Below are 11,182 nucleotides of genomic sequence, written 5' to 3'. Positions count from 1 at the left end.
AAAAATATGTTAGGTATTATGATTATTTATTTCATTATCGATGTATCTAATTATTACGTTGATTATGCAGAGAGAGAGAGATAAAGAAGAGGAAAAAAGAGAGAGGGAGAACAGTGGGTGAGGGAGGGAGGGAAAGAGAGTGTGTTCGAAACCCCAGACTTGATTAAGAAAAAATAAGTATGTTAGGTATTATGATTATTTATTTCATTATCGATGTATTTAATAATTACGTTAAGCAAAGAGAGAGAGAAAAAATAGGGGAGGGAGGGAGAGAAAGAAGAGGAGGGAGAAAGAGAGAGAGAAAAGGGGATGAGGGAGGGAGGGAGAGAGAGAGAGTGTGTGTTCGAAATCCCAGACTTGATCAAGAAAAGATTAATATATTAGGTATTATGATTATTTATTTCAATGTCGATGTATTTAAATATCACGTTGATTATGGAAAGAAAGACAGAGAAAGGGGTGAGGGAGAGAGAGAAAGAGGAGGAGGGAGAAAAAGAGAGAGAAAAGGGGGTGAGGGAGGGAGGGAGAGAGAGAGTATGTGTTCGAAATCCTAGACTTGATCAAGCAAAGATTAATATGTTAGGTGTTATGATTATTTATTTCAATGTCGATAAATTTAATTATTACTATGATTATGCAAATTATATGGTACAAATATCCGTTTGGGTGTGTTCGAATTCCCAGACCTGATTAAGAAAAATCAATGTTAGATATTATGATTATATATTCCAACGTCGATCAATTTATTTATTACATTGATTATGTAAATAATACGGTACATAGAATTATGATTATATATTCCAACGGTTATGTTTTTCATTATTACGTTGATAAGCAAAAAAAAAAGTGTTAGATTTATTTATATCTTTATATTTGAGTGTCGATGTATTATGCAAATGTTACAAATACGAGTATACTTATCTATATATTTCAACGTTGATATATTCAGTTATGACATTGATAAGCAAATGATATGTTAGAATTATATTTGTCTATATATCTCAGCGTCGATATGATAATTAAATTGAAAAAGCAATTAAAATGTTCAACATAGGTTAAAATTCGGTAATATGCTAAAATATGTTTGTTGATAAATGCCAATGTCGATGTAATAATGATAACAATGATGATGATGATAATAATGATAATGATAATAATAATGATAATAAAATAATGATAATAATAATAACAATAGTAATAATAATAATAAAAATGATAGTAATAATAATAGAAATAATAATAATAATAATTACAATGATAATAAGGATAAAAGTAATGATGATAACAATAACAACAATGATAATAATAATGATAACAATAGGAATGATGATAATAACAATAGCAACAGCGATAATAATGGTAATAATAATAATAACAATAACAATAACATATTAACTATTTTGTTGAATATTTCCATAAACAAGATACTATGTTGTGCTCATATGTTAAAATTGTTAAGGATCGACAACACTTAATTCTAAAATTGATATTAAGTTTATTAAAATATTATCCCATCTGCAATTTTCGTGTGAAATATTTTTCGCGCAGAAATAATAATCTTTTGTGCCGTGTTCCCGGATAAAAATTTGGCACTGTGGCACTCAGGATATAGGTTAGAGGGTGCCACAGCGGGAGAGGCGAGACAAAATATAGGGTGCCATAGGGGGTGGGGGGTGATGGGGAGGAGAGGGGGGAGGGGGTGAATGACACACGTACACTCTGACACATTCTCTGACACGAACAGACATATAAGCACATATAGGTTCTGACACATTGTCGCACACATGTATATGCAAATGAAGTTTGGTATGTATACACACTTATTCATACTAACACGCTCACACATTTACGCTTACACAATCATACACAACCACTTACACACACACTCACACATTTACACTTCCACACTTATACACACACAAACACTTACATACACACATACACATTTACACTTACATACTATCTCTCTCTCTCTCTCTCTCTCTCTCTCACACACACACACACACACACACACACACACACACACACACACACACACACACACACACACACACACACACACACACACACACACACACACACACACACACACACGCACACACGACACCCGAACATTCACACACACAACCTCCCTGATATTAGTATGTACGTTTTGATGTGTGTGAAAATGCTAGAAATTCAGGGCCGCTTTGACAGGTGCATTCCTAAGGAGAGGGAACTGGTGCCAAGGTGCCAACTGGTGCCAGGTAAGAGGATGGGCGGCGAGGAGAAGGTGGGGGGGGGCGGTCGTGGGCGCCGGAGTTAGCCGCCCACGGGTTGACACAGAGCCCGCCTGAGAGAGAGAGAGAGAGGGAGGGAGGGCGGGGGAGAGAGAGAGAGAGGAAAGAGAAAGAGAGAGAAAGGGGTGTGGGAGGGAGAGAGAGAGAGAGAGAGAGAGACAAAAGGGGAAAGTGAGAGGGGGCAGGAGAAAGAGAGACTGAGGGGAAAGAGGAGTAAGGAGAAAGAGAAAGAGAAAGTTAGAGAGAGAGAGAGAGAGATAGGAGGAGAAAGAGAGAGAGAGAAAGGAGAAGAAAGAGAAAGAGAGAGAGCGAAAGAAGAAAAAGAGACACGTTGTCTTTGAAGACGAATTCTCAAACTAATTGTTTGTGTCGTTTGCTTGCATTAGCCGGTATGTGTCATGTGAGGGCTTCTGGAGCTCATTATTATTGTTATTTTTTGTTATTGTTTTATTTTCATTATTGTTATTGTTATTGTTATTATTATCATTATTATTATTATTATTATTATCATTATTATTATTATTATTATTATTATTATTATTATCATTATTATTATTATTATTATTATTATTATTATTATTATTATTATTATTATTATTATTATTATTATTATCACTGTTATTATCATTATCATTGTTATTACTATTATTATTATTATCACTGTTATTATCATTATTAATATTAATGTTATTATTATTGCTATTATTATTATTATTATTATTATCATCATCAACATTATTATCATTATTATCATTATTATTATTATTATTGTTATTGTTATTATTAATATTATTATCATTGATATTATTTTTATCATTATTATTATTATCATTATTGTTATTGTTATTATTGTTATCTTTATCATTATCATTACCATTAACATTATTTTTTGTTGTTATTGTTATTATCATCATTACTATTGTTATCAATATTATTATCATTGTTGTTATTGTTACTTTTATTATTATCATTATTATTAATATTATTATTATTGTTATTATCATTATTATTAGTGTTATCATTATCATTATTATTATTATCATTATTATTATTATTATTATTATTATTATTATTATTATTATTATTATTATTATTATTATTATTATTATTATTATTATTATTATTATTATTATTATTATTATTATTATTATTACTTTTATTATTATTATTATTATTATTATTATTATTGTTATCATCATTATCATTGTTATCCTTATTATTATCATTATCATTATTATCATTATTTTATTATATTGTATTATCATTATTTTATTATATTGTATTATCATTATTTTATTATATTATATTATCATTATTATCATCATTATCATAATTGTTATCATTTCTATCATCAATATTATCATTGTCATTATGATTATAATCATTGTTAATGTAATTATTATTGTTATGTTTATGATCACGATTATGATTATTAACACTATCATTATCATCTTTATAATTATATAGATATGTTGAAAATCCCGAGTTAAGATTTCTGTATTGTTACCAATTTTATTACGATAATTAATAATTGAATAAGCAGGCACACAACCCATATGCGTATAAAGATAGATAGATAGATAGATCATTATATAGATTCATAGATAATTATATAGATTCATAGATAATTATATAGATTCATAGATAATTATATAGATTCATAGATAATTATATAGATTCATAGATAATTATATAGATTCATAGATAATTATATAGATTCATAGATAATTATATAGATTCATAGATAATTATATAGATTCATAGATAATTATATAGATTCATAGATAATTATATAGATTCATAGATAATTATATAGATTCATAGATAATTATATAGATTCATAGATAATTATATAGATTCATAGATAATTATATAGATTCATAGATAATTATATAGATTCATAGATAATTATATAGATTCATAGATAATTATATAGATTCATAGATAATTATATAGATTCATAGATAATTATATAGATTCATAGATTAATAGATTTTTGTTGTAGGTATGCACTGGCAGATACATAGATATTGATACAGATATTTTGATAGATAGGTAGATAAACAGAAATAGATATGCAGAGATAGACATTTGATAAACAGAGATGGGTAGATATATAAGCATCATAAAATAAATGAATAAATAAATAAAAATAATAAATAAGTAAATACATAAAATACAAAATTGAATCTTGTTTTTTTCATTGTTATTTTCATGCATTCATGAGTGAAACATTCTGATTCGTTATATTTAGGAAAAAATCATCACATACCACCTTTAAATCCCCCCCCCCCAAAAAAAAAATCAATAAAAAAAACATTCTGATTCGTTATATTTAGGAAAAAATCATCACATACCACCTTTAAATCCCCTCCCAAAAAAAAAAAAAATAATAATAATAATAATAATAATAATAATCGAAAAAAAAGAAAAAAAAACACTCTGATTCGTTATGTAGATCGTGAAGAGTAGGGCCGTGTACGCTTTTCAATGACAATGGTGGCACTCTGGCACTGGCACCGGGGACGTTGAGAGTGCCAGCGCTTGCTATATTTATGAGAAAGTTCATTATGGCTTCAAGTCAGGCAGATATCGTTGAGATGAGGAATCGTTGTTAAATAAATGACCTTTCCTCATTCGCGGTTCGTTATATATGTATGATACGTTTCTCTGCGTTTATATGATCGTTATATTTGTCCTTAGTATCACGGTTCGTTATATATGTATGATACGTTTGTCTACGTGTATATGATCGTTATATTTGTCCTTAGTATCACGGTTCGTTATATATGTATGATACGTTTCTCTACGTGTATATGTGCGTTATATTTGTCCTTAGTATCACGGTTCGTTATATATGTATGATACGTTTCTCTGCGTGTATATGATCGTTATATTTGTCCTTAGTATCACGGTTCCTTATATATGTATGATACGTTTGTCTACGTGTATATGTTCGTTATATTTGTCCTTTGTATCACGGTTCGTTATATATGTATGATACGTTTCTCTACGTTTATATGTTCGTTATATTTGTCCTTCGTATCACGGTTCGTTATATATGTATGATACGTTTGTCTACGTGTATATGATCGTTATATTTGTCCTTCGTATCACGGTTCGTTATATATGTATGATACGTTTGTCTACGTGTATATGATCGTTATAATTGTCCTTCGTATCACGGTTCGTTATATATGTATGATACGTTTGTCTACGTTTATATGTTCGTTATATTTGTCCTTCGTATCACGGTTCGTTATATATGTATGATACGTTTGTCTACGTGTATATGATCGTTATATTTGTCCTTTGTATCACGGTTCGTTATATATGTATGATACGTTTGTCTACGTTTATATGTTCGTTATATTTGTCCTTAGTATCACGGTTCGTTATATATGTATGATACGTTTGTCTACGTTTATATGTTCGTTATATTTGTCCTTTGTATCACGGTTCGTTATATATGTATGATACGTTTGTCTACGTGTATATGATCGTTATATTTGTCCTTCGTATCACGGTTCGTTATATATGTATGATACGTTTCTCTACGTGTATATGTTCGTTATATTTGTCCTTAGTATCACGGTTCGTTATATATGTATGATACGTTTCTCTGCATTTATATGTTCGTTATATTTGTCCTTAGTATCACGGTTCGTTATATATGTATGATACGTTTCTCTACGTGTATATGTTCGTTATATTTGTCCTTAGTATCACGGTTCGTTATATATGTATGATACGTTTCTCTACGTTTCTATGATCGTTATATTTGTCCTTCGTATCACGGTTCGTTATATATGTATGATACGTTTCTCTACGTGTATATGTTCGTTATATTTGTCCTTCGTATCACGGTTCGTTATATATGTATGATACGTTTCTCTGCGTTTATATGATCGTTATATTTGTCCTTAGTATCACGGTTCGTTATATATGTATGATACGTTTCTCTGCGTTTATATGATCGTTATATTTGTCCTTAGTATCACGGTTCGTTATATATGTATGATACGTTTGTCTACGTTTATATGTTCGTTATATTTGTCCTTTGTATCACGGTTCGTTATATATGTATGATACGTTTGTCTACGTGTATATGATCGTTATATTTGTCCTTCGTATCACGGTTCGTTATATATGTATGATACGTTTGTCTACGTGTATATGATCGTTATATTTGTCCTTAGTATCACGGTTCGTTATATATGTATGATACGTTTGTCTACGTGTATATGATCGTTATATTTGTCCTTCGTATCACGGTTCGTTATATATGTATGATACGTTTGTCTACGTGTATATGTTCGTTATATTTGTCCTTTGTATCACGGTTCGTTATATATGTATGATACGTTTCTCTACGTTTATATGATCGTTATATTTGTCCTTAGTATCACGGTTCGTTATATATGTATGATACGTTTGTCTACGTGTATATGATCGTTATATTTGTCCTTCGTATCACGGTTCGTTATATATGTATGATACGTTTGTCTACGTGTATATGATCGTTATATTTGTCCTTAGTATCACGGTTCGTTATATATGTATGATACGTTTCTCTACGTTTATATGATCGTTATATTTGTCCTTCGTATCACGGTTCGTTATATATGTATGATACGTTTGTCTACGTGTATATGTTCGTTATATTTGTCCTTTGTATCACGGTTCGTTATATATGTATGATACGTTTCTCTACGTTTATATGATCGTTATATTTGTCCTTAGTATCACGGTTCGTTATATATGTATGATACGTTTGTCTACGTGTATATGATCGTTATATTTGTCCTTCGTATCACGGTTCGTTATATATGTATGATACGTTTGTCTACGTGTATATGATCGTTATATTTGTCCTTAGTATCACGGTTCGTTATATATGTATGATACGTTTCTCTACGTTTATATGATCGTTATATTTGTCCTTCGTATCACGGTTCGTTATATATGTATGATACGTTTGTCTACGTGTATATGTTCGTTATATTTGTCCTTTGTATCACGGTTCGTTATATATGTATGATACGTTTCTCTACGTTTATATGATCGTTATATTTGTCCTTAGTATCACGGTTCGTTATATATGTATGATACGTTTGTCTACGTGTATATGATCGTTATATTTGTCCTTCGTATCACGGTTCGTTATATATGTATGATACGTTTGTCTACGTGTATATGATCGTTATATTTGTCCTTCGTATCACGGTTCGTTATATATGTATGATACGTTTCTCTGCGTTTATATGATCGTTATATTTGTCTATTGTATTTTTTATGACGGGTTTGTTTTGATCAATTTGTTTGTTTCATGATCAATAAAGTGTTCATGATCAATAAAGTGTTCATGATCAATAAAGTGTTCATGATCAATAAAGTGTTCATGACCAATAAAGTGTTCATGATCAATAAAGTGTTCATAATCAATAAAGTGTTCATGATCAATAAAGTGTTCATGATCAATAAAGTGTTCATGCTCAATAAAGTGTTCATGATCAATAAAGTGTTCATGATCAATAAAGTGTTCATGATCAATAAAGTGTTCATGATCAATAAAGTGTTCATGATCAATAAAGTGTTCATGATCAATAAAGTGTTCATGATCAATAAAGTGTTCATGATCAATAAAGTGTTCATGATCAATAAAGTGTTCATGATCAATAAAGTGTTCATAATCAATAAAGTGTTCATGATAAATAAAGTGTTCATAATCAATAAAGTGTTCATGATCAATAAAGTGTTCATGATAAATAAAGTGTTCATAATCAATAAAGTGTTCATGATCGATAAAGTGTTCATAATCAATAAAGTGTTCATGATCAATAAAGTGTTCATGATCAATAAAGCGTTCATGATCAATAAAGTGTTCATGATCAATAAAGTGTTCATGATCAATAAAGTGTTCATGATCAATAAAGTGTTCATGATCAATAAAGTGTTCATGATCAATGAAGTGTTCATGATCAATAAAGTGTTCATGATCAATAAAGTGTTCATAATCAATAAAGTGTTCATGATCAATAAAGTGTTCATAATCAATAAAGTGTTCATGATCAATAAAGTGTTCATGATCAATAAAGTGTTCATGATCAATAAAGTGTTCATGATCAATAAAGTGTTCATAATCAATAAAGTGTTCATGATCAATAAAGCGTTCATGATCAATAAAGTGTTCATGATCAATAAAGTGTTCATGATCAATAAAGTGTTCATGATCAATAAAGTGTTCATGATCAATAAAGTGTTCATGATCAATAAAGTGTTCATGATCAATGAAGTGTTCATGATCAATAAAGTGTTCATGATCAATAAAGTGTTCATAATCAATAAAGTGTTCATGATCAATAAAGTGTTCATGATCAATAAAGTGTTCATAATCAATAAAGTGTTCATAATCAATAAAGTGTTCATAATCAATAAAGTGTTCATGATCAATAAAGTGTTCATGATCAATGAAGTGTTCATGATCAATAAAGTGTTCATGATCAATAAAGTGTTCATAATCAATAGTCATTTTGTAACATTAAATCAATTTCGAAGCTAAGAAAATCACTTAGACATTCGTTTTCCTGATTTGTTGTTGTTGTTGTTGCTGTTGGTTTATCCCTATGATTTTATTTTCGTTTTCGTTTTGTCGTTTTTGGGTCGGAAGATTTTTTTGGCCGTTTACCATGTATCTTTTTTCTTTTCTTTTTTTTTTTTTTTCTTCTTTTACATTTCATCCTGTTTTTTTTTTCAATTTTTTGTCACTTCTTTTCCTTTATGTTTTTTCTCATTTATCTTGGTTTTAACGTCCCTGTTCCAAATTCCAGTGACAAGAACACCAAAAACTTTCCTGGGCCATTTATCTTATTCTCTATTTCCCCTTAACAAAAACAAAAGAATTGTTTTCAGGATCTCTGTATTTGCCCTCTCCCCTTAAAAAAAAAGTCTGGAAGATTCTTTGTACTCTCTCTCCTCAACAAAAACAAATCCAAAGCATTTAACATGTGTGTGTTTTTTTTTTTTTTTTACAGAAAAACACACACAAACAAAATTCCTGAACCATTTTACTTGTTTTATCTCTCTCCTTAACAACAACAAAACTATTTCCAGGACCTCTCTCTTCCCTTAACAAAAACACACACAAACAAAACATTTTACTTGTTCTATTTCTTTCCTTAACGAAAACAAAAGAAAAAGATAAGGATAACCAGATCTGTCGTTTTCGCAAATGCCCATATTTGGCCCATTTATTTATAGGTTTCCTGCCGAGGGGAGACATGCTGTGTAACCTCTCCCGTGGACCAAGGGGAAGAGAGAGAGAGAGAGAGAGAGAGGGGGAGAAAGAGAGAGAGAGAGAGGGGCAGGGAGGAGGGAAGGAGAGAGAGAGGGGGAGGGAGAGAGAGAGAGGAGAGAGGGAGGGAGGGAGAGAGAGAGAGAGGAGGGAGGGAGGGAGAGAGAGAGAGAGAGTGGGGAGAGAAAGAGAGAGAGAGAGGGGGGGCAGGGGAGGGAAGGAGAGAGAGAGAGGGAGGGAGGGAGACAGAGAGGGTGTGAGGGAGGGAGGGAGGGAGAGAGAGAGAGAGAGAGAGAGAGAAGAGAGAGAGAGAGAAGGAGGGAGGCTGAGGGAGAGAGAGAGAAGAGGGAGGGGAGGGAGAGAGAGAGGGGGAAAGGGGAGAGGAGGGGAGGGAGAGAGAGAGGAGGAGGAAATACAGAAGGGGGAGGGAAAGAGGGAGAATATGGAGGGGGAAGAAGAGGGTGAGAAGAAAGGAGGGAGGGATAAAACAGATGGATAAATAGATAAAGAGAGAGAGAGAGAGAGGGTGAGATAAAGAGGAAGAGAGCGAAAGAAGGAGGATATGGAAGAGGAGGGGTTTTATGTTTTCCAATAGACTTAGCTTTAAGATTCAAGTGAACTTTAAGCTTTCATAAAACTTTACTTTAAATTTCCACAGAACTTTGCTCGAAGTCTCCACAATACTTTAAATGTCCACTGAACTTTGCTTAAAGATTCCACTCGACTCGATTTAAGTTTCCGCTAAACTTTACTCCAAGTTACCACTCGAGTTTATGTAAGTTTTCACTAAACTTTGCGCTGAATTTCCATTCGATTCTATTTAAATTTCCGCTAAAGTTTCTGCTTGAAGTTTCCACTCGACTTTATTTAAGTTTCCGCTAAACTTTGCTCTAAATTTTCATTCGACTCTAAGTTTCCATCAAAGTTTCTGCTAGAAGATTCCACTCGACTTTATCTAAGTTTCTGCTAAAGTTTGCTCTAAATTTTCATTCGACTCTATCTACGTCTCCATCAAAGTTTCTTCACTAAATTTCCATTCGACTTTATCTAAATTCCCGCTAAACTTTGCTCTAAATTTTCTCTCGACTCTAAGTTTCCGCATAAGTTTCTGCTCGAAGTTTCCACTCGACTTTATGTAAGTTTTCACTAAATTTTTTCCCCTAATTTCCACTCGACTCTCTATCTAAGTTTTCCCCAAAGTTCCTTCACTAAATTTCCATTCAACTTTATTTAAATTCCCGCCAAACTTTGCCCTAATTTCCATTCGACTCTAAGTTTCGACCAAAGTTTCTGCTCGACTTCACCCAACCTCTGCCCAAGAATTTGTACTACACAGGGTTTACCTTTTCGAGAATAGCCTCAAGGTCAGGCCGACTTGTTCTCTGACAGAAGTGTGAAGGCTGACATGGTAAGACTGAGAAAATATAGAAATGATGCATATATACGGATATGTTAAGGTGCATGTGTGTGTGTGTGTGTGTGTGTGTGTGTGTGTGTGTGTGTGTGTGTGCGTGTCAGCGTTTAGAGCAAGAGAGAGAGATGAATATGTGTGTGTAGTGTGTGTGTGTATGTGTGTGTGTGTGTGTGTGTGTGTGTGTGTGTGTGTGTG

At 31.8% G+C, this 11,182-nt stretch overlaps 1 protein-coding gene across 1 annotated transcript; it reads left to right on the top strand.

Moving 5' to 3' along the window:
- The first annotated feature begins 2,167 nt into the window (after positions 1–2,167).
- On the top strand, positions 2,168–10,273 carry LOC138860034 (homeobox-like protein HDP1). Its single transcript, XM_070116826.1, has 3 exons — positions 2,168–2,246; positions 7,622–8,814; positions 10,232–10,273. Exons 1-3 carry the CDS (start codon positions 2,168–2,170, stop codon positions 10,271–10,273), a joined length of 1,314 nt encoding a protein of 437 aa, XP_069972927.1.
- Positions 10,274–11,182: the final 909 nt, after the last annotated feature.

The sequence above is a fragment of the Penaeus vannamei genome, chromosome 39 (genome assembly GCF_042767895.1).
Source record: "Penaeus vannamei isolate JL-2024 chromosome 39, ASM4276789v1, whole genome shotgun sequence".
In the NCBI taxonomy this organism is placed as follows: domain Eukaryota; kingdom Metazoa; phylum Arthropoda; class Malacostraca; order Decapoda; family Penaeidae; genus Penaeus; species Penaeus vannamei.
Note: the sequence above shows the minus strand (reverse complement) of the source record. Positions and strands in the feature narration are given on the sequence as shown.

Coding starts and splice junctions, on each gene's coding strand:
- LOC138860034 (XM_070116826.1), top strand. CDS start 2,168: ATGCTAGAAATTCAGGGCCGCTTTGACAGGTGCATTCCTAAGGAGAGG. Junction 2,247..7,621: donor AAGGTGCCAACTGGTGCCAG/GTAAGAGGATGG, acceptor TGATCAATAAAG/TGTTCATGATCAATAAAGTG. Junction 8,815..10,231: donor TCATAATCAATAGTCATTTT/GTAACATTAAAT, acceptor AAATTTCCACAG/AACTTTGCTCGAAGTCTCCA.